Consider the following 26,069-nt stretch of genomic DNA (forward strand, 5'->3'; position numbering starts at 1 on the left):
GGCAAATCCTTTTCTTTTAATTCTCGCCAAGCTTTTTTGGGCCATATTTACACTATACAAGTTAGACAATTGAGCATTTCCCTCAGCATGCCCGCACACAGCAAATCAAATAAACATGCGACAAAATAATAATAAAAAAAAGCTTATACAACAAGTCAAAGGACTCAATAAGACATAAAAATTAAATAACATGAGACATAAAAGGTTATGAAATGGCATGGCAAAGGTTCACACTGGTCCATAATGTCATTGCGTATCAGTACCATGTATGGAGCACCAGAGGGCATCCAGTGGAATGATTGTAAACAGGAGGAGAACATATGTCTCTTGAGTTGTCTTTTACGCCTCTGGACAGACTGGAGATGATGCTCATGTTTGAGGAATGTCTTTAAACAATTCAAACATGCCTGGGATAGTAAAAGAGAGCACACCGTCCCTGGCAAGCATGTTTTGAAGCAGAATTTCACAGGTTGGTCTCGTCCCACGTGGGGTCGTTCATGCTCTTCAACACCCTCCTGACGACCTTCTCAAGGTCTTTGCGGGCCCTCTGCTCCTCCTCCAGCGACCTTTTCATCTTCTTGTTGTCCTACAGAGGGATAACAGTAAGTGCATCGTTAGTACCCATAACTGGGATTCATTTTTTTTATTAGTCATATTGAACTGCACAAGGGGGAACATACAGTAATGCCTTGAGATCTGAGTGACCCGACTAATGAGTTATTCGAGATACACGTCATCATTCAATCGATTTGTCAGGCTTCGACTTGCGAGCCAAAATTTGAGATATGAGCACTGTATGGTGATAGTGACCTCAACACACTTTACATCATGCAGCAGTTTGGCTGCTAGTGAATAATTCTTGAAAAAAGAGACTCCGAGCTGTTTATTGCCACACCTGTTGAAGTTTGTCAAACTAATCATGAAACAGGTAATTGTCAAAATAATCAATTATTAAAGTAATCCTTAGTGAGCATCTTTAAATTGAAAAATGTCCAGATAATCCATGTGATCGATATTGAAATCAGTATCGGCCGATCTAATGCATGGATGATCAGAATCGGTAGCATAAAACTAAAACACTGATCGGAGAACACCCCTAATACAGTGGTACCTCTACTTACGAAATTAAATGGTTCTGGAAGAAATTTCTTAAGTAGAAAATTTTAAGTAGAGACGCGTTTTCCATATAAATCCCCTAATCTGTTCCAAGAACCCCAATATTCAGACATAAATGTTTTATAAAGCATAAAAATGTATGCATGCATGTTCTTTCTCAGGAATGGTTTTTGCCTGGCATTTTGTAAAGAACTGATTTAATAATGTGGCGACTGTCGATACATCATATTCTGTGGCGAGATCAACCAAACGCATCCCTTTTTCATACTTTTCTATTATCTCTTGCTTTGTTTGTATGGACAAAAAGAACGATTTTCTCCTTTTTTTCTTTTCCTCGTTTCTAATTCATCGGAACACCTCATGGCCCGAGGGGCGAATGACGATTACGCTGCATAGACATATCTATCACATATATATCTATCTACCTGTCTATCTACACACATACGGTAGAGGTCCCTCTTAGCCAATGGGATGTCAGGAAGATGCTAGGTAATAGCCAATGGCAGAGCAGCTATGAGTATGTTGCGTTCAGGAAACTCTGGAGCTGCGAGTAGCAGCCCACACTTTTACCTTTCGTATCCTGAAATTTCTTTCGTAACAAGAGGCAATATTTTCCTGTTGAGGCGTTTCGTAACTTGAAAATTTCATATGAAGAGACGTTCGTAAGTAGAGGTACCACTGTACTTTTTTTCTTAGTTTTTTTTTTTTTTTTGCCAGGGAAAAGTAACACCGAAGGTAAAGAGGATCACCATGGAACAGGCAATGAAACTTGTGTCTTACACGTCTCTGTCCTGGCTGGTCAGTATTCCGGTAAAAACACAAAAAGAGGGTCAGAATGTGTGCTGTGTGTAGCCTTTATATGAAGACTTCCTTATCCAAACAGTGTCTTGTACAGTTAATTAAGGATTGATTTGTTCAGCAATTACCTGTTTTAGCTCTTGCACCTCATCCCTCAGGGCATACACCACATCCACAAGGCTCCTTTAAAGAGAAGGAAAAAAAAAGAAAAAAAAGAAAAACGCTTTGTGGGTTTCATCAAATATTTTTTTTTTCTCCCCTCTTAAATTTTTCTTTAAAACATAATAGTCACTGGTGCACCTGCACAATCCAATGAGCTCAAATAAAGGTGATCAAAACAAATTCATCCACCTATTTTCTTATCCTCATTTAGGTCGCGGATGAGCTGGAGCCAATCCCAGCTGACTAGAGGTGAGATGCAGGAGACACTCTGCACAGGTCGCTAACCAATTGCAGGGCACATACTGTGTCTTGTCTTGGATTTTATTGGAGTGTGCAGGTGTACCTAACACGGCCAGTATATCATGCATGTACACTGCCCCGCCTGTAGCGAAGAAAAAAAGTTTTAAAAATAAAGTAAATACTTCTCTTCCACTGCACTTTGTCCGTTACGACCCAAGTCATCAAGCAGGACTTTCTCCTCGCCGGGAATGATCACATGCAGGCCAGTTTCCCTTCGTGGTCCTGTTTCAAGACAAAAACAGGGCTCGAACATTTAAAATTTGTGTCTCACTTTTCCCAACAGTTGAGTCTCTTTTTTTTTTTAATAAATGTCAACACAATTTAGAGAGTAGACGTGTTAGTTGTGCAGAGACCAAGCATAATTCTGGAAGGGAAAAAAAAAGCAGCAAAACTGCGAGGTAGTGCTCCTTCCAAAATAAGAGAATTAAGACAAAATCACCAGGAAGCATGGCTACCAAAAGACAGATTTATTCCAAACTCATAATACAGCCATTTTGTGACTTGAACAATTCCCCAAGTGTTGAACAGACACTCTGAAGGCGTCGTTAGTGAGTTATTGAGATACGGTGCACGTCAAGGACAATGACGGTTCAAGACAGACTTCACCCTGTATGTCCCAAATGTTGACTCCACAGAATACAACTGCCACAAAGTATAGCACGATACAGGACAGTGATATTCCTACAGCTCACTAAATTTTTTTTCCCATGGTAATTAACGACTATTATTTACAGAAAAGGGACAATGTGCTCTTTACACTTTTAAGCCCACTGGAACAGTATTCTGAGATTGAGAGTTCATTCAAACACTTCTAAACTGCCTGCCTTGGACAGTATACTGAGATTAAGGGAGTTCGTGCACACACTTTAAACCCACTGAGAGTGTTTCTGAGTTTTGAGCGTGTTCATTCATCATCCTTTTCAAGCCTCGCTCGGATCGCATTTTGAGTTTGAAGGATTACATACATAAACTTCAATCCAACTCTGATGGTATTCTGAGACTGAAGGAGTTCATACATAGAAATGTTTCTGTTAAAATCTTTTTTGTGGCCCTTCAATGCTTACACAATGCTGAAGGAAAAGCATTTACACCAGAGAACTTTACAGAAACACTGAATATTTTATAAGTCTCCCTTTAAGAACTATATCATACACACTCTAGGTAGACGCCCCAAAAAAGAATAGCATTTGACACATTCTCGCTCACCCACTGTCCTGTTACATGATTGTGCAAAAATAATTTAAAACACTTCACTTTTCGTCAAAAAAAAAAAAAAATATTCCATGGTTATTTTTGTAAACACTGACATACAAATTAAAATAAATTAAAAACAAGATTACAAAATAAATACAACACAAATAGAGTGCAACATGGACCATTGTATATGGCTCTAAATAGATGCAAACTCCAGACTTTTTCGTACCAACACTGGAAAAATACTTCTTCATGAAAATAGTGACAAGCCAGACAACACTGAGGCAAGCCGGACTCTTTTATGAGGCTAAACAATAGGTAGCATGTTAGCTCACCATGCATGTCTGTTTGGACTTTAAGTAAACCCGGTGAAACGTTTATAGCCTTCTGCTTCAATTAAAACACATTTTGGGAAATTTGTTGAGTCTTAACCACAATTTTAAAACATGTTTCCAAAATCTTCCCCTTTCCCAGAGCTGGAGGTAGATATGAGTTAGCTTAGCATATCTTAGCCTAGCATAGAAAAGGACGGTAACACCAATCAGGCTCAGTCGTTTATTTAAGTTTGAAAGATTCATTGCTCTCTAAATTTAATCCAAGGGTATTACTCTTGGATTTTGAAAGTGTTAGTTTTGTGTATAACCAATCTTGACCTAGAAAATAAAGTTAAGACGCCAAATTACATAGTCTTTATTTCATTGACGAAACTTTTTACAAGGAGTGCTTCTGTTACCATGGAGAGGGAGATTAACTTCTTACCATCTTTGTTGCTAGCTAAAGCGGGGTCCACACACACCGCCTATTGGGCCAAATTGTTGCATTTTTCTCCTCTTACGATCAAAGTCAACAAAGGGCCGATTATCAGATGTCTAAATAATTGCCCTGAGTGGTTATCCTGTGGTGTTGTCTACAGAGTGATTTTTCCTCTAGGAAATACTTACAAAACAACCGACAATCGTAATGTTTAACCTGTACAACATTTACGAGGGCAATACTTTGTGTTCGGTCAGAGTACGGGAATAGAGGTCCTGCTGAGCTACAGGCTCCATTACTGTGACGTGAAAAAAAAATGATAGTCTAATAGGAAGCGAACTGAAGCTTGCACTGCTGCTGGACTAACACAGAAGAGCAACTGGTTGTTTTGAGTGTTTGTCTACAAAGTGGCTCTCAGGTCATTCAACACAGGGAGAATTGCTACAGCAATTTAGTGACCAAATAATCAAACAGTTAGTCTACCTTCTCCTTTTTATTTTTTGACTACCCCCTTGGATACGCTAGGGCCCCATGACACCTCTCACAAATCAGTTTTGGTACTACGACGGGAAGGAGACTTGCAAGTGTTGGAGGAGATATTTGTGCGGTGTGCTGTGTTGGTCATTTGCTGTTCACCACGCACAATAAAAAGCACGAGAACACACTTGATGATTTAATTCCTCGTCATGTGTGGGGTTTCTCAAATATTAAAAGTCACTTAGAAATTTATAAATCAGTATGCGTGTACGCTATTGCAGGTAAACCTGCCAGCCTCAACTGCCAGCTTCAGTTTCACACAAACAGGCGAGTGGACAGGGATATGAAAGAAAGTACTGTGTATCCATTTCCCAAAATGTGTTTTGACACCATAACCTATCACAAAAAGGCGTTCAGTTTCCAACAGCGGCTGTAGTAGGTTTTAATTTTATATTTTCCCTCTATTAAAGCCATTGTGACAACAGATTCGAATAACGGGGGAAAAAAAATGTGAATGCTTGCTAGGTAAGAGTTTGGTTGAATTGGCATGCTGCTGTATGAAATGGCAGCAGTGACAGAGAACATGCCTGAAGTTGTGTGTTTACGTGTGCCATCTGTGCTATATGTTCGAGCATATTACGCGCTTTAAAACCACCAACGGCAATAGAAGCCGCATGCTGTCAAAGAGAATACACTCGTTCCTGAACTACATCTGAATATCAGACAGGAAAAGCTGTCGCCACCTCTCCCTCCCCACTTTTTATTTTTATTTATTTATTTTATTATTATTATTATTTTTTTTTTTTAAATCCCACCGACATCTCTCTTTCAGGTTCACTTGACGGGGCAAAAAGAGAGTTCCCCACGTTTGTGCTCAAACGAGGGGGTCACATTCAAGATAAATAAACAGGAATGAGCAAACACTTACTGCATGACAGCTACAGAAAGAGAGGAGGCACGTAGAAGGGGAAAGTGGCAAAGGCAACAGGGAGCTGCGTTAAATGTCCCCAAAATGTCCAAAAATAAATAAAACAAATAAGTTAACAAAAACAACAGAATAAATAGATTTAAAAAAAAAAAAACTAAATCAGACAATTAAAGAGGTAAGTGTGCCAGCAAAGAGAATTCTTTAGTTTTGGTGCGAGATGCAGCTCTTGCGTGGCACCGAGCCCATTCGGTAAGAGTGGCTGGTCCAAATGGAGTCGTAGTCAGAGTCCTCCGAAAGGTCGGAGCTCAACTCCGGCCGCGACACGCTGCTGCGGCGGCCCAGCGAGTCCACAGAGGGCCGATCGGCGTCGGCCAAGACGTGGTTGTGCATCAAGTCGGTGCCCTGCCAGGCTGGGATGGGGAGTGGGGAATTTGGGAATGTGGCGGGAGGGGAAGTAGGGTGGGGGTGGTTTGCGCAGGTTTTCATGCACAACAAATGGCAAAATCGTGTTGGGGTTGGAGGTGGGCGGAGGGGTCAGGGGTTGACGCAGGATGCGACAATGGAGCGAATGCAAACAGAATGGAGAGAACACAAGAATGGAAAAAGATCAACCGGAGCGATGAGGAGAGGAGGGAGATAGAAGAAGGAAAAGATACTGTTAGAAGGCACAGCTGAGGACATCAGGGTTAATAAAGGTCAGCAAGACAACAACAAACGGAAAGGCTGCTCATTTCACGGCCATGTCAATAGCAACAAGCATTTGTACAAATCAAATTTTTCTATGTGCAGGCAAGACGCTGGTCTCCCAGTTCTGAGGTTCAGGGTTTGAATCTCATCTCTGGTTTTCTGTGGGTTCCTCCCACATTCCAAAACCAAGCATGAGGGGTTAATTGAGGACTCTTATCTATAGAAATGAACGTGAGCATGATTGGTTGTTTGTCTATATGTGCCCTGGGATTGGCTGGCGAGTATTCCAGTGTGTATTCCATCTCTTGCCCAGTGTCAATTGGGATGGGCTTCGGCTCATATGCCCTTTGAGGACGAGTGATATAGAAAATTGATGCATTTTTCTATTCCATTTGGCTTTTTCTCATCAAAAAACACATTTTGGATAAATACAAAACACCTTTTTGGAAATATGGCCAGCTCTTAACTCCTCGGTTTTTACTGGAGGAAACTGTATTGAATACTTCAGTCAGAATGGGACACTACCAAAGAATAATGGAGGAAAATGAGGGTGTCCTATGTTTACTTGTGAGCATGTGGCTGAGCAGTTAAAAGGTTGATCCAAGAGGAGATTGAATGCAGCAAGAACAGCAAAGTGGAGACAGTAGGCATCCAGAGTGTTGGCATGTGATTATATTTCCATTTCAAACCATGTATCCTCTCAAGAGTTACAATGATGCAGCAATGACAGTGGTTCCGGGCAAGTACAGTGCACTCCTATAAATTTGTGGTTCTAAATTTTGTATAAATTGGTATACTCAAAGATTTTTGGGGGGAACCGATATCATCAGAAAATATAGTCTAGTCGTTTTTTTTTATGCTCAGACCAAAGGAATTAAAGCATTACATTGCTGCCAACTGGTAGTATCTTGGTGGTGCTGTTAGGTTTAATTCTTTCTTTTTTTTTTTTTTTTACCCCGACTTTATTTGAGATGCCCTGTTTTGTTGCCAGTCTTTGAATGGAATTCATGCAGTCAAAAGTGAAACAATGTATGTTTCTCTCCCAAAACAGCTACTAATAACGTGTTAAAATTGGCCAGTATTTCCCAACCTTTATTATAATGTGTAAATGCCAAAAGGTGAATTTGATGACTAAATACCATCTTTGTAAAGTGCTAGAGCGCCTATTTGTTTGCCCATGTGCGACATCACGTCAGTATGTGCTAGCATGTTATTTAGACTAGGCTATTTAGGTCCTCATGGGATGGTGGTCTCCTAGGTTCATGACTGTGTCGATGCTAGAAGCATGGTGTTGATACTTTATGATCCCCTCCAATTTAAGCGCTTTGTCGACAATTTGTGAAATCTATATGCAATTATAAACCCCTTTTCTGGGGTTGTCAATTATTCGTTCCTATTCCCTGCAAACAACATGGGGTTCAATGTACATTACAATGAACTATAGTAGTATTTGGCCGATGAAACACAACATAACCAGTAGCGCAGAGTAGGTCCCATGCAGTGGAAAAGGGATTTTCACAAGCAGTATGGTTTGGTTCTGTTTGGTACGGTACACATTTCTCTGCATTTCCATTAGAAAAGATACGAATTGTACCATCCCACTTTCCAGCACGCTCCTTTTTGGTAGCAGTTTTTTTAAGGAGGCACTAAAGACACTGCTGTCAATTGACTTTAGGTAGATGTAACTTATGGCGCAAGAACAAGTTTTACATCTATTCTACGACTAATTTAAGAAACTATGAGTGGTCTAAACGTAAAACTATTTTTTTCTTACTGGAGTTGAGCGTCTGCCTGGTCTTGGCACTGGTGCAGTAGGCCTCAATGACTTTTAGGATCTGGGCGTCTTCTTCCAGAGCAGCGGTGCCTAAACATAATAATAGGTTATTGACTTCCCATCAATCTAGAAGATAAGAATGCTCTGTGTTGATGGACACCGCAAGAGAGGTATTCAGTTAACAACGCGCTTATTATTGTGGTTGGTGAACAACTGCACTGCATCATACTGAGAAAAATATTTTGGTTACAGTGTCGGGCGGCCATCATACACAAACAACCAGCAGGTACAAAGAGGGAAGAAAACATACTCTTCCTCAAGGCAAACTCCTCCTCAGACTGCTTCCTCTCTGGCTTGCGCTTGGGAAGGAGTTTTTTGACACTCTTCGGACTTTTACTTAGATCCTGCACAGAGAGAGAATACAACAGTTTGTACTAACTGGAGACATGGACAGTAAATCAAACTAGGATTTCTCAATAAAAATCAAGAGGCTGGAATAAATTCATTTTGTTACAGATGAGAAATGTAGCTTGTAACCTGAAGTTCAGCTACATCAACTTTCTAATGGTGTTGTTTTTATGATTATATTTTCAATGATGATATACCAGTAGTTATTTGTCTTCGTTGATAAATTGGGAGAAACCACATGGTTCTAGCTTTATACAAGAAGGTATCCTTGGTTTACACTGGAGTTCCATTCCAACAGTGGCAATGTAACCAGAACAGAGACTCACTATTATTCCTCATTGCCCGCATGCGCTGTTTGTGTGCACCGAGTACCACAATCTGGAAATGATGTAGTGTGTCTTCAATGAGCACTCCGCTTGTCTGACTGGAATCTGGAAATGTAGCTTTGTGCCTTCGAGAAGCTTGTCTGACTGGGAACGCTCATGTCGACACGCTGCTTACATAGAGCTCTGCCCTGCTGTTTCTGATTGGTGGTCCTCGTCAGAGAATCAACCATACAATCAGTGCACTGATGGGAGTTCCCCTGCACATTGTTTGTTGAGAGTATTACTGGGATAGTCGACAGAAGATTTCATTGTGGAAAAACACAGTTTCTTTCGTATTTTCCACCATTCAAAATTAACTATCAATCAATCAGTGATTGCCAATTCCATAATTGATGGATTTGCTTTCCCAATGCCCACCTCTCACCTCCTTATAGCAGAGGGCTGCAGAGGGTCGGAGTGGGGGTGCGGGCCGCAGGCAACTTAAGCTCCAAGGTTTGGGTGTGTTTGGAGGTTCCAGGGGGCCCCACATCATGGTGCTGTGAGAAGTCCCATGGGAGGAAGGATGAGGAAGAGTGTGGTAGGTGGGGGCCACTGTCATGGCCCTCCCCTCTGCGTGCCGGGACGGTGTGACGGGATGGGATGGAAGCTAAGGAGACAACGTTTTTAAAATGGATTGTAAATTGACTGAAAACCAATACGGAAAAGGCATGTGTGATCCTGACCGTGTGGCAGGGAACAGTGAGAGGTTTGTGGCTCGGCGCTGTAGCTGCAGTGTGCTTGATTTGCCGTGTTAGATGCTCAACCCAGTCCTGCAGATCCTGCTGGTTGGTGCATGACACCTGAAGACGCTCAAACATGGGGCCTGTCCAAAAGCAAGATGTTGAACACCTTATGATAACACACAACAAAACGTTGCATGTTGTATATGTGGAGGCGGTTTACCGCTGAGCTCAAAGGCATTTTTGTGGGCTTCACAATCTTCGAGCTTGCTCACCGACATACTGGCCAGAGGCAGTTTTCCCTGTCGATAGAAAACACAGCATGAGAACCGAGACCAAAATAAATAAGAATCATGTGAGCACATTCCTGAAGGCTAACCTGGAATATGAAGCCACTCATCCTGGGGCTGGCAGACAACATGAGGAGGACGTGGGGGAAAAGCATGAGGTAACGCTCACTCTTTTCCTGAAGGATGAAAATGAAAAGGCAGAGAGAAATATGGGTTTTTTTCATGTTTGGTGAGAACCGATTTGGTTGTATTCTAGAATTCACGGTCTAATGGTCATAAAATCGCAGACATTAAACCAGAAATGAAAACATTTTGATTGAACAAATACTAGCAATAGCAACATCTAGCATTTCACTAAACAGTATAAACCACACAAAGATGGTCAAACCTCCGTCACGGTCAAATAATTTTTAAAATGTCCAACAGACTCGTTGGCTGATATGCAGGGTGCATTCCAGTTCTGTAGGTAGCAACACAATTAAATGGGTGCCATCTGCCAAATACAGTCATTTTAAAGCACTCTATAGCTCTATCAGCATTTCTCGGATAAATGCGGACTAGAGCTGAATGATTTTGGAAAAGAATGTACAGTAATAGCGAAAACTCACTGAACATTACGCAAACCTGTGACGGCAAGCTTTACTTACAGCACTGACATCCCCTGATTAGAACTCCCTGACCAGGCAAATCGCAGCCTTTGCAATTAAAAAACCCCGTTTTGTCAAATCGCAATTATATTGCAAATACAATTAATTGTTTAGCCCTAATTCAGAGTGTAACAGCTAAGTGAAAATTCATTCCTCCTTCCAAAGGAAATGGTTCTCTTTTTTGTCCATGTGCCTCAGCTTTAAAAATGTTTTGTGGAAATCAGCTGAAACATTTTGGCGTAATCCTGCTAGCTAACGAAACCAGCTGGTGAGGTGCAGCCTATCCCCAGCTGAATTTGGAAAGAAGCACAGTACACCCTGGCCTGGTTACCAGTCAAACGCTAACCTAAACCATGGCTCAAACATTTGAGATGCAAATGTTTAAAGTCTATTGAGGGTGAAGTTTCATGGAAAAAGTGTGGTGTTACCTCTGCCCCAGGAGTGTGTACCAGGACCTGGCTCATGTACAGCACCGAGCCCAGGGTCTTGATGTCGTCACCCTCCCACAGCCGGATGGCTTCAGTCAGAATCTGCAGCTCCAGCTCCTTACGCTTGCGCACCTCCTGGCATTGCGCCTGACACAGCGGAAACCGGCAAGCAAAATTAAAACCCTCATGCAAGACTGCGAAGGTAAAAGCTACGCGTATTGCCCTTACAGATAGATGTTTGAAAGTGGCCATGCACTTTTGGATGTCACTTCTGTCAGGGTGACTCTCCTGAAAGATATCAAATGTGTTGTGTCGTAATGAGATAAGATAAAATCACCTTGTAATAGTGTAGTTATTTACACACCTCCATGTGGCGCTCCAGCTCTTTGAGCAGAGTGGGGTATTTGTCGAGCCTCATGAAAGGTTTACTGAGGCCCGTGGTCAGGGTGAGGATCCCAGGGCTAACAGCACCTCGGCCTTCCATGAACTCCCCCAACGTCTCACTGCAGGAGACAATGACAAAACCATGAAAAACAAAAATAAAAGTGCACTGCTGGCTTTAAATAGAAGGTGGCTTGAATGCACCTGGTGCATTCAAAAACGGACCTGTGTTGCGTGAGCACATTAACCGCACAGGGGTGGTTGGCGCAGTAACCAACATAAAGAGCCTTCATTTGGGGCATGAGGTTGAGGAAGAAGCCACCCACCCTTTGCTGACTCTCTGCAAGCCTTAAAGGAACAACAAGAAATGTGCTGAAACACTCACCAGCCACAACATTAGGTGCCATCTTTAAAAAAAAGAATACAAAACTACTTCATTTTTGATGAGAAAAGTATTGATTTCACAATGTTTGATATTGCGGCAGCACTGGCATAGAACTTAAGTGTGCCTCAAGGCATGTCCACCTGAAACTATTTTTAAGTATATTTGGGGATGTGTTTTGGATAATTCCAGCCAGAGTGTAGATTTTTTTCACTTTGCATATATAGGGATTTGCTGGTCCCCTTTAAAAATGTCATGGAATCATTGGATGACATCATTAAAAAATAGAAAAGAAAAAGGAATAATATATAAAGTAAAAAACACAAGTCACAATTGTGTCATTATTATTTTTGAATTGTTTTTATATTCAAATTGTATATTTAAACAATATGATCGATTTTAGTTTTTGTCTAGTTTTAAGTCTTTAATTTGGAATATGTAAATATAAATCTCACACTATAGTGGTAAACAGAGCTGTCAGGGTGCATGACCAAGGTAACTGTCTCTGTATGTATACCTGACCTGTGACCATGTCATGTCATGTCATCTTCCAAACCGCTTATCCTATACAGGGTACCTGTGACCATGTATTGACTTAATCTATCTTTGTCTTTGTAGTACAGAAGGCCAACACTAGAGGGCTCTACATTTTTGTTATGAAAAAGGCTGAGGCTGCTGCTGCTGCTGCTGCTGCAGTGGGACTGTGCTGGAGGGGTGGGAGTGCAGGATTTACTTGGTGCATTCCTCCAGTGATTGGACGAGCATCTGTTGAAAGGTGCTGATCTCCTCCAGGTTTCCCAGGATCAGAGATACATCAGAGCCGCTCAGCCTGTGGGTGAAGACAGTTTGTGACTGTTGAGCTGTATTCGTCGTGCACTGCGGATCTCACTGTACAATGAGGTCGTACTTTTCAAAGCTCTGAAGAGGGCGCAGGTAATTTGTGAGGAGGACTTGGAGGTCCTTGGAATATTCAGTCTCTGTTTCTAAAATATTCTGTAACACCTATAATACAAGACGATAAACTGAGGCAAAAAATACATTCAGAAACTTGTGTTGAAATTGTGTGTGACGCGCTTACCAAGTTGTAGTACGTCTTGCTAATGGCAGATGTGTCAAAGCCTTTAGGCGGACTTTTAAGGGTACCGGATTTGGGTGACACTTGCTTGTCTATGGAAAGAGAAATGAATGCAGGGTACCCCATCAGCATGAGCAGTTAAAAATTCAACTCAATCCTCCAGACAAAACACATCTCGTTGTCTGTAAAAAGACAGTGAAGGCACCCACCGGAGCCTTTGACTTCACGGACGTAGTTGCTAGGAAACCACCCCGTCTTGCCGTTGAGGGTCCCCTCCCACCAGCCCCCGTCCTCCTGACGAGTCACGCCAATGATGTCACCCTTGTTAAAGGTGAGTTCATCCTCATTGGTTTGCAGGAAGTTGAAACGTGCCTTCACCAGCAGCTGCTGCCCACTGTTCTCTGACATGTCCTGAAAAGAGATGCAGGAGTGTGACATAGTGGCAGTACGCCGAAACATTTGGATGGGGGAGCGTGTGATCCCGCGAAGATGCTTCTTTTTTTTTTTTGCCATACTAAAATAAAGCGTCATTGAACACCCACTATTTTAGGTAGCAGTGGTGCTCACATTGTCTGACTACACAGAGAGTATTACAGTAACTCTAAGGTGTAGGTTTTTTTTGTTTATGTTTTTTTTTTTTTTTGCACAAAGCATGCACGCGCACACACACACACAGCACATTGAAGGACATATGAAGAGCGGTGAACAAACCCTTAAGAGACACCATCAAATATTTAACACTAAGACTGATGAAGAAAAACAATGTTGATAAAGTTATCCTGTGTTATTCTGTGTTAATAACGATACAATACTATGCAGAGGTGTATTTTACAGACAAATTACACAATTTATAGCCACGACGGAGTATTGGGGTTAGAGGCGCCAAATAGTTTTCTCCTTCCTAGAGGGGGACGTAACAAAAACAAATTGAGAATCACTGCTCTCCAGTCAGGACCAAGTAAAGCAAGAATATCCAAACTTTTACACTAGTATGACAGTTGCATTGAGTGTAATTCGATCAGTCATGACAGTCATGACAATAGAGTGACATGCTTGGATGCTACATACTAACAACTGAACTAACCCAATGTAAGGACGCAAACTTGCTGGATATGTATATGTATGTTAGCGAAACGTTACTCCTCAGAGCTGTCAAAGCCGATGACTTGCTGGCCTGGGCCCCCGCCCCCAAGTCAGTGACAGGGTGGCGGTGCAGCCTCGAAGCCCGGGTAGGTGGGGCTCGGACAGCGCAGGAGTCAGCACCCTTACGCCAATAGGGTTATTACGACATGATGGATGTTTTTTATACAGGTAATACTCCGCATCAAATACTAACATGATCACGCAGAACCGCAGACTGCCTCTAGTGCATGACGTTGCAGTGGGGCGAGAGGGCTCGCCTCCAATTGTGAAAATACATCTCAAACAAGCAATACAATTAATAGAGATGAGGCCAGAGAGGAGGAAGGTGTAAAATAACGTTCATTTAGCCCAAATAAATCCAAATATATTTTGAGTAATATCTCCATGACCGTTAACAGAACTGTTAAGGGTGGAGCTAATCGATACTCAGGTCTTTAAAAATTCAGTCCCGGGGGATCGGTACCCATTCCTAGTCAGCATACTTCCATGAGACTAAAGTGCACTACTTTCCAATTTAGACAAGGCTTTGTCGGCATCTTATAGAATTTCAGAAAGTGAACAACAACGGCAAATAGGTGAAATTATCAGCGAATAGGTGGGGATAGATAGGATGCGCAGATAGAAATACAAAAAGTGGAATAGTGAACCACAGACATGTAAGGGATGACAATTCAAACAACATGTGCATCTTCAGCGCATCTGTAAAACAAGCATGAAGCCAGCGCCAGCATTGACTACACGGTTATTGCTTTGAACAACACACATTACTCAATTCAGCTCAATTGCTGTACTTACCAGACTGCGAAACTGGTTCTGCAGCAGCTTGGAGGAGCGACCCAGTGAAACCTGGGAGGCCAGAGACTCAAATGACTTGATACGGTGGGCGGAAGAGTGTCGGGCGCACACCGAATCACTGCCCACGCCGATATCTTGAGAGTAGAGGGCGAGAATAATAATATCTCAGACCTGGTAGCTGCGGTCAGCGCCCACACACGCTCATTGACTCAACTGTCTTCTAAAACCAGCACCCAACTTGTACAAAGCTTTCACACACACAGTTGGACTAACCTGCCGTCACTTTATTCAGAGCCACAAGACTATTCAGCACCTTTGAGAAGTTCAGACCGAGCAGCAGGTCACTGGCCTCAAACGGCTGCGGATGAGAGAGAGAGAGAGAGAGAGAGAGAGAGAGAGAGAGAGAGAGAGAGAAAGAGAGAGAGAGAGAAGCTTGACAGTGTCACAAAACTTCAGAGTTTCCCACTCACATCGCTGAGTGATCCATAACACTTCTGGTTGTCCTCTTTCACAGAATTGATGAGGGGCGGGGAAAAGAAAACACAAACTCAGCAGATTTGAACATCTGCAGCAACCAGCGAGCTCAACCTCATTACCACATCCACATACATGTTGAATTATGTGCTGACATGAGCTGGCAATGAGTGAAGAACACCAGCACGATGAAAAGGCTGATGATATTTATTTTCTTATTTCTTGTTAGTGTCAACAAAACTCAATCTCAAGCAATTATTGCACCGTTAAAGTACAGTCAAAACAATTCTTGCATGTCTAACCCCTGAAAGTGTTCTAATATATTCTCGATATTCTCAAGTCAGTTAAAGGGATGGTTGGGTCGGATGGCCATGTTTTCACTAACAAGTTCATTTTTTGATCAGCAAAATGAAAAGAGTTGTCATTTTCTATTTTATCAATAAATTTGGGAGAAATGAGGAAATAAGTGACCCCATGAACGACGCCTCTTTTTAATGAGGAAAATGGCCTCACATTTTACCGTTCTATCATGTACGGTCGGAGTCACTGGAGGGACCGAAGCAAACTCTCCATTGGATCCATGCTTGCCTGATTGCTTGCCCGCTGCCAGTCGGCGTCTGCCCCCTCACAAGAGTTTAGCATAGCTAAATGTCCGAAATATAACCAGGGGGCTCGTGTGCACATTCATGCTCTTGTCCGCTTCATCCTGTGTAAGTGGAGAAGCGATCGCCACGGTATTTTGGATTTTGTGGAGGTGATCATGATGAGCTCACGTTTTATGTCAATAAATCCAAACTATTGTGCAGAACACTTTTATATTATCACAGGTTGAAGTGGACAAGAGTAGTGGTGTGTATTTGCATTTTGGTGGCGATCGGTCACCGTTTTAGACAACAGAACTGACAAAGCGAGCAATACTGTATTACCGCGCTAGCCTCCCTCCTGTGACGTAGATCGCTGAGACCGAAAAAATAACAAGCCGAGCTCCAAAAGGGGGCGGGCCAATTTGTCGTAAATCTAATCACAAAAAAAGCCCTTAATTAAATCACTACAGAGTCTTTTGGGGGGGCATGATTGGGTGCATGGGGGGGTCATTTTTACATGCAAACCTATTATATAAGTGCCAATGTTAAACTCATTCAAGTGTCACTTTAAGGTGGCAGCTAAGCACTTTTGTGCCGATAAAATTTATGTTGAGCGACTGAAAAACTAATATTTTATTGAGCTGATCCAAGAGGCTCTGTGAGCCAGCTACTATACTGTTTTATTTAGGAAGAATAATCGGCACCAGCTGACTTTCTCGCACCTGCAACTGCGAAGAGCGATTCCAAACCTGGCGTAAGGGACCAGCATTAAAAGTCAAGCTTTTGGAATTTGTTGAGAGCACAGAGATCCCGCTATTACCAAAATTACTACATTCATCATTATTAGACCGGTCAAGATAATTGCAATATCAATTTATCGCTTGATAAATAAAACGGACACAGTGTTTTTTTTCCCCAAATTCAATACATTGTCATTTACATTTGTGTTTGTTAACATAGGACATCAACATTCAGTTAGATTGCAAATTAGAGGGTGACACAGGAGTGGATTTTCACTCCTGTTCCATCCCACTCCCACAGAAAAAAAATCCCATCCCGGACCAAAATTTAAAAAACAAAGAAACAAAAAAAAAAACTGTCCTGTCTGCTCCTGGTGAAAACACTTCCCACTCCCGTCCTACTCCCATTCGGAATGACTCCCACCTCTGTCCCGCTCCCATTTTGGAGGTCAGCTACATTAAAAATGGCTGCGAATCTGTCAGGTTTTTCTTTCCCCCTACTGGATAATCCCGCTCGCATCTGCTCCCGTGAATTTTTTATCCTGTACCATCCCAATCCCATGATACAAGGTAAAGTTGACCCCCATACCGTGGGAATCACAAGAGATTCCCCTAAAAAATGTCATCATATACTGCAAATATAAACAGGACAGCGCAAAATGACACATGGCCAAATAATAGCATTACTATCTTTAGTGGCTAAAGTTAATGACAACTGTTGTTTTAAATGTTGTTGACTTTTGATAGTCAGTGTGAATTTGTTGTTCTACATTTCAACGCCAATGTTCAATATTCTTGAAAATTAAAAGTTAATTGCTCTTAAAGAAGGATGTACTTGAAGTATTATGCTCTAATGTCACTATATTAGTGGCATAAAGAAAGCAAAATCAACAGTCCTATCATTTATCCTGATCATTTCTGGGAAAATATATCGTCCTAAATTTTTTTTTTACTATAGCAGGACTAATCATAATACCGGAATTGTGAGTTAGATATTTCATAAGTTGTTTTACTTAACTTCTATGCTGTTTGTCAAAATTAAACTGACTCTCAGATAACGTGTATAACAACTTCCATAATGATAGAATAATATGTCCATTATTTGGATAACAGTAAAATCGTAACCTTTTCACTAACATCATGGTTATGTTAATGGCCTTGATCAATATGTTAACATTAGTTTAAAACAATAACTCTAGAAAGCGTTTTGTTTTGTTTGGCGATAACCTATGACATTAGCATGCGCAACAGCATATCAGTGGCAGCACTGACAACAATCAGGATTTGCTGTGGAATATGTTGACAGTTGCAAAATGAAGACTGATGCCATCAAACCTTAATGTTCATGTCAGTGTGACTCACAGTTAGTATGAATGGCAGCGATTGTATCTCTGATGATGATGAGCGGCTCTTCCTGCGGAGCACTGGTTATTTGTGCGTCAGTAACGCTGAAGATGAGCGACTGAGATTTGAATCTTTATTCATCTTCCGCTCTGATTGCTGATATGCCTAAAGGTGATGCGTGGATGTGGCTTTGAGTTTTTCAACAGTGTGACAGTACAAGTAGACGGTATTTGTGTGCATGCTTAGTGGACTGGAAGATTCCCAGAAAACTCCCTATTCGTTGCGTGTGCTTGAAAGCGTGTTTTTCAACATGTGTCCTTTATGAAAAGGTTCACCAATGAAACACGAGAGACATGATGGGATAACAACACAATGCCTCTCTGACTCAGCAATTGTTGAATGTCACGGGGTGCTACAACAGAGACCGAAAACACACCACTATGGAGGCAAAACAGTCTTGCAATAGTGGCGGGCAGTGATCTAGCTTTTGACTTAATTGTTCAATTTACAGGTTTTCTACCTCATGTTGGATCAAGTATGTATTATACTTCCATATGTGTAATGCGCTCGAATTAGCAAATAATCCATCACTGGCCTTCGTTCTGAATCAAAGTTTCGCCCCCAAACATGAAGAAGGGATTTTTAAGAACAAACATAGAGAAACCAGAGAGAGCGTAGCAGGCGCCATTTGTCAATACGGCTGGGCGTCGTCACCTCAAGGCATGTCGAAGCCCATACACACAGACACACTTCAAAAGGTGCCGCCATTTCAGGAAAGTATTCGCTTCAGATCTCAACATGACGGCCACAGTTTCCAGTGGGACTGCAACATTTGGGCCATATCTGCAAACGTCAGATATTGGAAATCGCTCTGCATAGCTGTAGGCTCTTCAGACTTTTTTTTTTTTTCTTTGGGGGGGGTCCAAATCACACTTCAAATCAAGTTAATCCAAAATGCATACCACAAACCATGTGAGGTCCCTCTATTCCCTTGTTGGTATGATAAGTTCATTGTATTTCAATACCAAATGGCCCCCAGAGCGGTCCTTGATCACTGCTTAATGTGTTGATCAGAAGCCTGCTGCTAAGCTAAGTTAGCTGGAGAAGCTTCAACTTGCATCGAGACAAGTTTAATCATTCACGATGATTTGGTGGAAGATGCTTTACGCTAGTAATGTAGTGATAAGGCAAACACAGCTTTAGCTTTTTCAGTGCTAGTTAACTTTAAAAGTAGAAAACCGTGAGCTGCACTTTGTGAAAGGCATGAAATGGGCACTCACACAAGCGTCATTTGTATGATGAATATGCTACATTGTATAGTCTACACCACAGAGTGTGTTCTAACTAGCAATTGTAGGATATATTACATTAGCTGTTGCGTAAAAAAAAGGCCGACTCGTAGTAATGCATAAACGTTCCCATGTTGCCGTCTCCAGGCTAACCTGGCAGACTGGGGGCGTGGTTACAACTGCTGCAGGAGCAGAGAGGTCATGAGAGCTGCAATGAGGCTTTCATTTATCAAATACACCGCGGGGTCAACGGTCAGTTGCTGCCATATCTAATCGGGAAAAAGGATCAGATCATATAGAGAGCGCAAGACTTAAACAACCAGATGTGCAAACACAAACACGGCTGGAAGTGTCACATTTCTGGTCAAATCAGCTCAAGCAGATGCAGCAATGTGGGTAAAGAGCCAGCAGGGCACTGCACTCTGGAGAAGATCCATCTCGGTTCTACAAATGGCAAAGTCCCAAACTACATGTAATCCTGCTCAGTTAACTTTAATCAAAAGAATCAAGCCATGTACTTGAACATGCTGACCCTTGTGGGCAAATATTACCTTGAATACCTCCTAAATTTGAATATGATGTCATGTTAATTGAAGAACAGTATGGCAATCAATAGCATGACATCATAGCAGAAGGACAGTGTGTAACATGCCAATAAATTAACAAGAAGCTGAACAAAGCTCAATTTGCTCACATTATCTGCAACCAATTAAAAAAAAATCCATTGCATTTCTTGAGATTTCTTAGCATTCCATTCTTACACAGAAGTGACAGCTCTGTCAACCAATCAAAAGAGAGCATTGTGATTAACTCCCACCAGTCAAACCATTCTGTACTACTGCAACCGATGCCTCAACAAAAGAGCATTAAAAAGCTGAACAGTACCGTACAAACAATATTCTAGGACCCTTTAGAATGGAATACTATACCATACAAATCTGTCCGACTGGTCAAACCGCAGACCCATTGACCTCTAGCTGTGAGCCTACACAAGCAGACTTCCTTTTACCCAAAAAATCAGCAAGGACGCTCCTTTGCAGCTGCGTGGGGGGACTGCTGAAGGGCCCGTTTCATTCGCTCATTTTTTCTGGTCCCAACTCTCGTTGGCTGGCGAACCAGCCAAGAGAAGCGACGCTGAGGAACACTGAGTGGCATTGTCAGCAGGAGCGTGCATCAATGACCCAGTGTGTAGCAGCAAACGCACCGCTTTACACAGCACACTACCTTCCATTTAATTAGGGGTATTCTGGAATTCTTATCTGCCCGAACCCACAATTTGAAATTGCAACGATAAATTGCAACTCCCCTAAGAAATCGTGTGCTGGCCGAAAAACACCAACCCTGTACCACATCCCATTCAGCATATAATAGGAATTCCCAGCTATCATATAAACATGCAATTTCTGGGCTATCGGAAGCAAAGCAGATTATTCAGTCCAAGCAACTTGATTGGTTTAGGCCTTGTTTTCACAAATCTGTACGGTTCAGTTCATTTCGGTGCAGCTTTTGTTATGTTTTGTATGTTATGTATGTAATTGTTAAAAGTAACAAAATATCAGACTCAAACCAATACACACAGGATGGTGTGCTTGTATGAGATACAGTATATATTCAGTAGGGGAGTAACAAAAAACGGTTTGAATCAGAAAATGTGTTTTTTTTTTATTTAAAAGATGCGAGTGCATCGAATCGAATCGTTCCACTTTTCAACTATATCGAGACACACATTGACTCTTTTATTGGAGAGATACATCTGGAAACAGTACATTTGCAGTCCTGTAAGTTCATTTAAATATAATCGCTGGCATCGAGCCAAAACCTCATAAGGCACATTTTGGTGAATTTTATATTTTAAAAAAATCTGTACTATTGGTCAGTCCACACGCATAGGTGTTATTAATACACATCGTTGACAAATTTTAAGTGTTAAAAATGTCTTGCTCTCTTTCACAATGCAGTGCTAATGATTGAACAAACTTGCCATTTTTGGGTTCTCCTGAAAAGTGACTATATTGGAGGTACAAGGTTTTGGCCTGACATCAGAGATATGTAAAATGTCGACATGTAAAATGTGAACCTTCCTTCAATTGTTCCGCACCCCACATATTGAAAACCGTATTGAATTGTGTTTTGCGGCGCGATGCACGCCCCTAATATTCAGTGCTATTTTTCTTAACTAAAAACAACATAAAAACAATAAGCTTCTTCTGTGTATGTGTGTGGAGGCAGGGGGCGTGCGCATGTGTGTGAGTATGTGTTTGTGTGTGTGTGTGTGTGTGTGCAGGGGGTTGGGGGATGGGAGGGCTGGAACGGATTAATGGCATTTCAATTAATTTCAACAGGGGAAATGTATTTGATATACAAGGAAATTTCGTTACAAGCTTGGTCATGGAACGAATTAAACTTGTAAGTCATGAAGCTATTTTACCGTTTACCATTATTTACATAGTAGTCTGAGATGGGAGAAACTCTTGCCTAGTTTGTCGTTCTGTAGAAACAGGCCATGCGGCATAATTGTCACATAACTGGTGTGATTTCTTTTTTTTAGATGAGTGAAAATACTGAGGTAAGATACATTTGAGTAAGTTTTGTTAAAACCGATCGCTCTACTGCTTCGTTGCAGAAGAAATCTTGAATGTTTTTCATTTATTTTATATTTACGGAGTAAAACAGTTTTTCATAATAGTACCGTAATCATGACATTGCAGGTTTCAAAAGGCGTGCAATGACCTACTTTGCATAAAACATAAGAAAACTTCATCAGGTAGCACAAGAAGGTGTTCACTTATCCCCATGCTTACTGTTTTTGATTTGGTTGTTTAACATGTATGGCCAAGATTTCCACGCAAACATTCATCAGATTGGCTTTACTATTGTGGTTACATTGGATAGTGATAGACTGCAGCACGTTCCAATTTATGTACCTGTTTCATCGCCACCGTAGGAAGAGAACTGCTGTAAACCAAAAATGTTTGTGCTTTCATCTGGGAAAAAAAACCCTCAAATTAATTTCTTTGTGTTTTGAGTACAAAGAAACATTGCACACATTTCTGAGATCAGTATTTTCACGAATAGAAGATGATACCCCAATTTGATTAGCTGCTTTGTAAGTGCTAATACTTTTTTGCGAGGTTTATGCCTAATGATTGTTTTGGAATCGAGAAACGCTGAGAAAATAATCAAACGTTATTTTTAGTACCCATTTAAAGTAAACGCAGTTTACCATGAGTCTGAAGCTGTTGTGACAACAAAGCCACGCATGAGCACATAGATTTGCATCCATTAATAACCCGTCTTGGAGCTTCTGGATATGTAAATCCAAATGTGAGGCGTTTAGACAAGCAAAAGGGCGACTATTCCGTGAGTGGCTGTCTTGAGATGTTTGCTAAAATGTTACTAATGTGGTCGCCACACAGCTCCAAGGCAGCCGGGCGATGGGTGCTCGCTCCCCGGCTGCAGCCTCCTCCCCCTGCCAGCACAGCGGCAAGCTTTGTTTCACAATCTCCACTTCAGGCCTTGTATTAGCATTTAAAACTAAACTTGGGGGATGTAGAATGTTTTGGCTATGTATTAAATATCACGTACGCCGGACTCTTACCTCGACGCGGAAAGATGTGCAGCCCTTGACAAACTCCTTTATGTTGCTCAGACACTCGCCGTCGTTCTTTGGCTCTGGGTAGATCTGAGAGGGACGAGGAGAGCCAACATTAACAGCACATTTCCACTTCTCAGACTTGGGGCTTACTTTCCTTCGCGTTCCGAGGGATGTAATAACCTCCGCATATGGTAAATATAAACAATAATAGGATCCACAACAACACTGCGGACCGAGCTCAGGAGCGTGTGACACCCCGGAAGGTTGTGCTCTTATCCCGCTGTGAGCTATAGGAGAGGACGTCGAGGAGCAGGGTTGGATTCTCATCGGAAGTGACGTCGTCAAGATGGATTCCCCTCTGATGTACATTGACAAGCTCTTCGAGTTTAGAATAAGTGGAGTTCTGTATTCAAACGGCGATTTCACGTAGTGAGGGAAAATAATAAACACTTAAGAGCATATACATCCATCCATCAACTCACACGGATTTTTAACATTTTAACATTTTTTTTTTTAATGTGACTCTGTGGGAACTTAAGAGTAAGACCAAATGTGAAGTAATTTCAGAAAATGGCAAATTAAATATAACTAAAGTAATTAAACACTATACAAAAAAATAATTGATTGGCAGTTTCTCAAGTGGACGTGGCATGTTCATTCATCAACAGTCATGCCAGCTCATGCGTAGAGCGTTGGCTCTGGTGTGCTGCTGCTTTTTTTTTTTCTTTTTCCCCCAATTTTGTCACTGGTTGAAATACCGCTCTCTACCTTTATAGTTTTATTTTATACTATGTTTACAATTTCTCGCAGCCAGTCGGGAGTTGTAAATGAGACGTTTTGTTTTAAGTGTTTATTGCAGGGCATGCAGTTGAACAGTTTCGATGTTGCTTGTGACGAATCTGCAGACAGGAAAAACAAAATTACTGGACTGGCATTGCCCGGACGGCCACAACTGGAATCGGGAGCTAGTTAATGTGGCATCCAGTAGAACTGTTACAGAAACTGGTCCATGTACGTGCCCTATTCTTATCTTTTGGCCACTGAAACAACTGTTGGCCTGAATGTGAACAATGCCACACAGCGCCGAGGCATTTCGCTGAAAAACGCTATAAGAAAGGCAAAGGGCAGCAAACGTGACAATAATGTAGTACAATGGGTGACTGGCGACTTGATCTCTTCTAGTGATGTCACTCGCCGAAGATTACCGGAGCTAGCCGAAAATTTGCATTTTCGTTGTTAAGCGCATTGCCATGGGTCTAATTATGAATCTGGGTGGGTCGCGTCATAAACACTAACAAAAGTATGCTTAAAATGGTTTTAGCTGTTAGTATTACTCAAAAGATGGTTGGCCAAGTTGACTTCACACTTAGTCTTTAAATTCTAACGTGTTCGATGTAACTGTTTTCTCAACAGTCTATTATCTCTATTTTGGAGCATTTCTTTCGGCTGCACTGCTTGAGTATGTTTGATCTCCCCCCATCCCCCCACTTGACACTTGACTTTCTGATTAAATGGACTTTTACACTAAGTCAACTAATATTGCATAGCATCATGTGCTAAATGTTTCTCACTCTGCATCCATTGCAGCCTGGGGTTAGGGTAAAATAGACGATTACATGGACGGAAAAAAATGGGCTTCCGACTATGCTTAGTCATTTTTTTAAGTTTCCCGTCTATCGTTTATCGCCTACAAAATGGGCGTCCATCATGGGCATATAGGCGGACCGGTCTGTCACATAGGCGGTATGCACAGATGATATTAAATGATCGCAAACTTTAGACATTCTCTATCTTTTATTGACTTTTTCCTCCTGCCTCTCTACCATTATCTGAGATTTTACTTCAGCCTTTCTTCAAAGTAAGTCATACAATTAGCTGTTCCACTCCTGCTCAGAAGTGAACTGAGGTTCTGCTGTACATCGTCCGTGTATCCACACACCTTTTGTGATATTTGAGTTTGCTGCAACGAGATTTTTTTATCATGTAAAATGCAGTTGCATGTCTTGGCTCAATATAGATGGAAAACACTAACCTAAACACTATAAAAAATAGCAGGCATTAAATCAGAACTGGGCACTTGGATGCATACCAAGAAGTGAGTCTGTCTTTCGCGGTTACTATATAATATTTTCTCTGCATTTTGGTGCATCATGGAGGCTCTTACTAGGCTGATTTAGTTACCTCCCTGGGGGCCCCTGTCGAAACGGGCCCAGGCAGTTTGCTGACGGACACAAACACCACACTGTGTCTTTAAAAAAAAAAAGAGGGAGAGAGCGCGAGAGAGGGAGAGAGAGAGAGAGAGAGATAGAGTGAGAGAGAGAGACGGGGGTGGGGTGGTAGGGGGTCCATCTGCGTTTGCCTTGGCAAGTCAATGGCGGCTTATAGCTACAGTATATGGTCCACATCATGTTCATCCAGTATTAAATGACATTTTAAATACATTGAAATGCGCTGTCAGCGTAATAAATCGCATGCTAAAATTACCCGTTTGTATTATTATTTTAAACCATGTGCAATGGTGTTGTTTTTCCATGCATGGCAATAATAATAACGTCGTGACCTACTAACGAAATCTCCTCATGGGCCAGTGGGCAGGGAGAGAAGCCAGACAACAAACCGCGTCGCTTCCACGGATGTGGGCAGCACACAGACACGCCGACCTTATGCGGAGGGAGGGAGGCAGGGTGCGAGGAGGGGAAGGGGGGCTGAGGCGTACAACAATCGCGCTCTTACTTTCTCCGTGGATCCGGGGCTGAGGCGCTCCAGGAGCCTGCAAAGCACCACGCCATCCTTGAGGGAGCTGTGCAGGAAAGCCTCCGGGTCCGCGATGCTCTTCTTGGGCGACTCGAGCACGCCGAGCGTAATGAGCCATGTCACCGTTTGCTCCGCCGAATTCATGTCCACATCCGAGTCGATGGAAGCGGCCGTGGAGGGAGAAAGAGGGGCGGGGGCGGGCGGGCGTGTGTGTACCTCGACAGCTCCTGGCCCCGCTTCAAGCTGTCATCCCGGAGCATCCACAGGAATGATGATGCACGCGGGGAGAATAGGAGCTAGAGAGAGGAGGAGGGGGTGGTCCGGTTTCTTCCCTTCTTTCGTGGCGTGTTTCCCCTCCCTCAATCTGTCAGACTCTGCTGATGCCGCCAGCCGCTCGATGATGTCACGAATGCGTGTGGGAGGGGAGGGGGGGCGGATTGAATGTTTTCACGTGCCACTTCCTGTCTGCGGGACACAACATTAGGTACACCATGTGCCCCTATGCA

General features: G+C 42.2%; 1 protein-coding gene across 2 annotated transcripts; it reads right to left on the minus strand.

The window, feature by feature from the left end:
- arhgef7a (Rho guanine nucleotide exchange factor (GEF) 7a) lies at positions 1 to 25,906 on the minus strand. 2 transcript variants are annotated; one of them, XM_086051721.1, is made up of 21 exons: positions 25,543 to 25,905; positions 22,813 to 22,896; positions 15,057 to 15,141; positions 14,784 to 14,917; positions 13,055 to 13,256; positions 12,849 to 12,937; positions 12,678 to 12,772; positions 12,504 to 12,599; positions 11,614 to 11,736; positions 11,372 to 11,510; positions 11,236 to 11,295; positions 11,008 to 11,154; positions 10,022 to 10,108; positions 9,866 to 9,944; positions 9,646 to 9,785; positions 9,348 to 9,569; positions 8,500 to 8,593; positions 8,190 to 8,279; positions 2,499 to 2,598; positions 2,043 to 2,097; positions 1 to 586 (listed from the first exon to the last, which is right to left on the minus strand). In XM_086051721.1, the coding sequence occupies exons 1-21, from the start codon at positions 25,705 to 25,707 to the stop codon at positions 464 to 466; spliced, it is 2,409 nt and encodes an 802-aa protein (XP_085907847.1). In that variant the 5' UTR covers positions 25,708 to 25,905; the 3' UTR covers positions 1 to 463. The 2 variants fall into 2 exon arrangements, with proteins under 2 accessions (XP_085907847.1, XP_085907848.1); XM_086051722.1 differs by lacking the exons at positions 1 to 586; positions 2,043 to 2,097; positions 2,499 to 2,598 and adding an exon at positions 2,829 to 6,138 and having other exon boundaries at positions 25,543 to 25,906.
- Positions 25,907 to 26,069: the final 163 nt, after the last annotated feature.

Source organism: Filicampus tigris, chromosome 14, assembly GCF_054856515.1.
Source record: "Filicampus tigris isolate MCC_2025a chromosome 14, RoL_Ftig_1.0, whole genome shotgun sequence".
In the NCBI taxonomy this organism is placed as follows: domain Eukaryota; kingdom Metazoa; phylum Chordata; class Actinopteri; order Syngnathiformes; family Syngnathidae; genus Filicampus; species Filicampus tigris.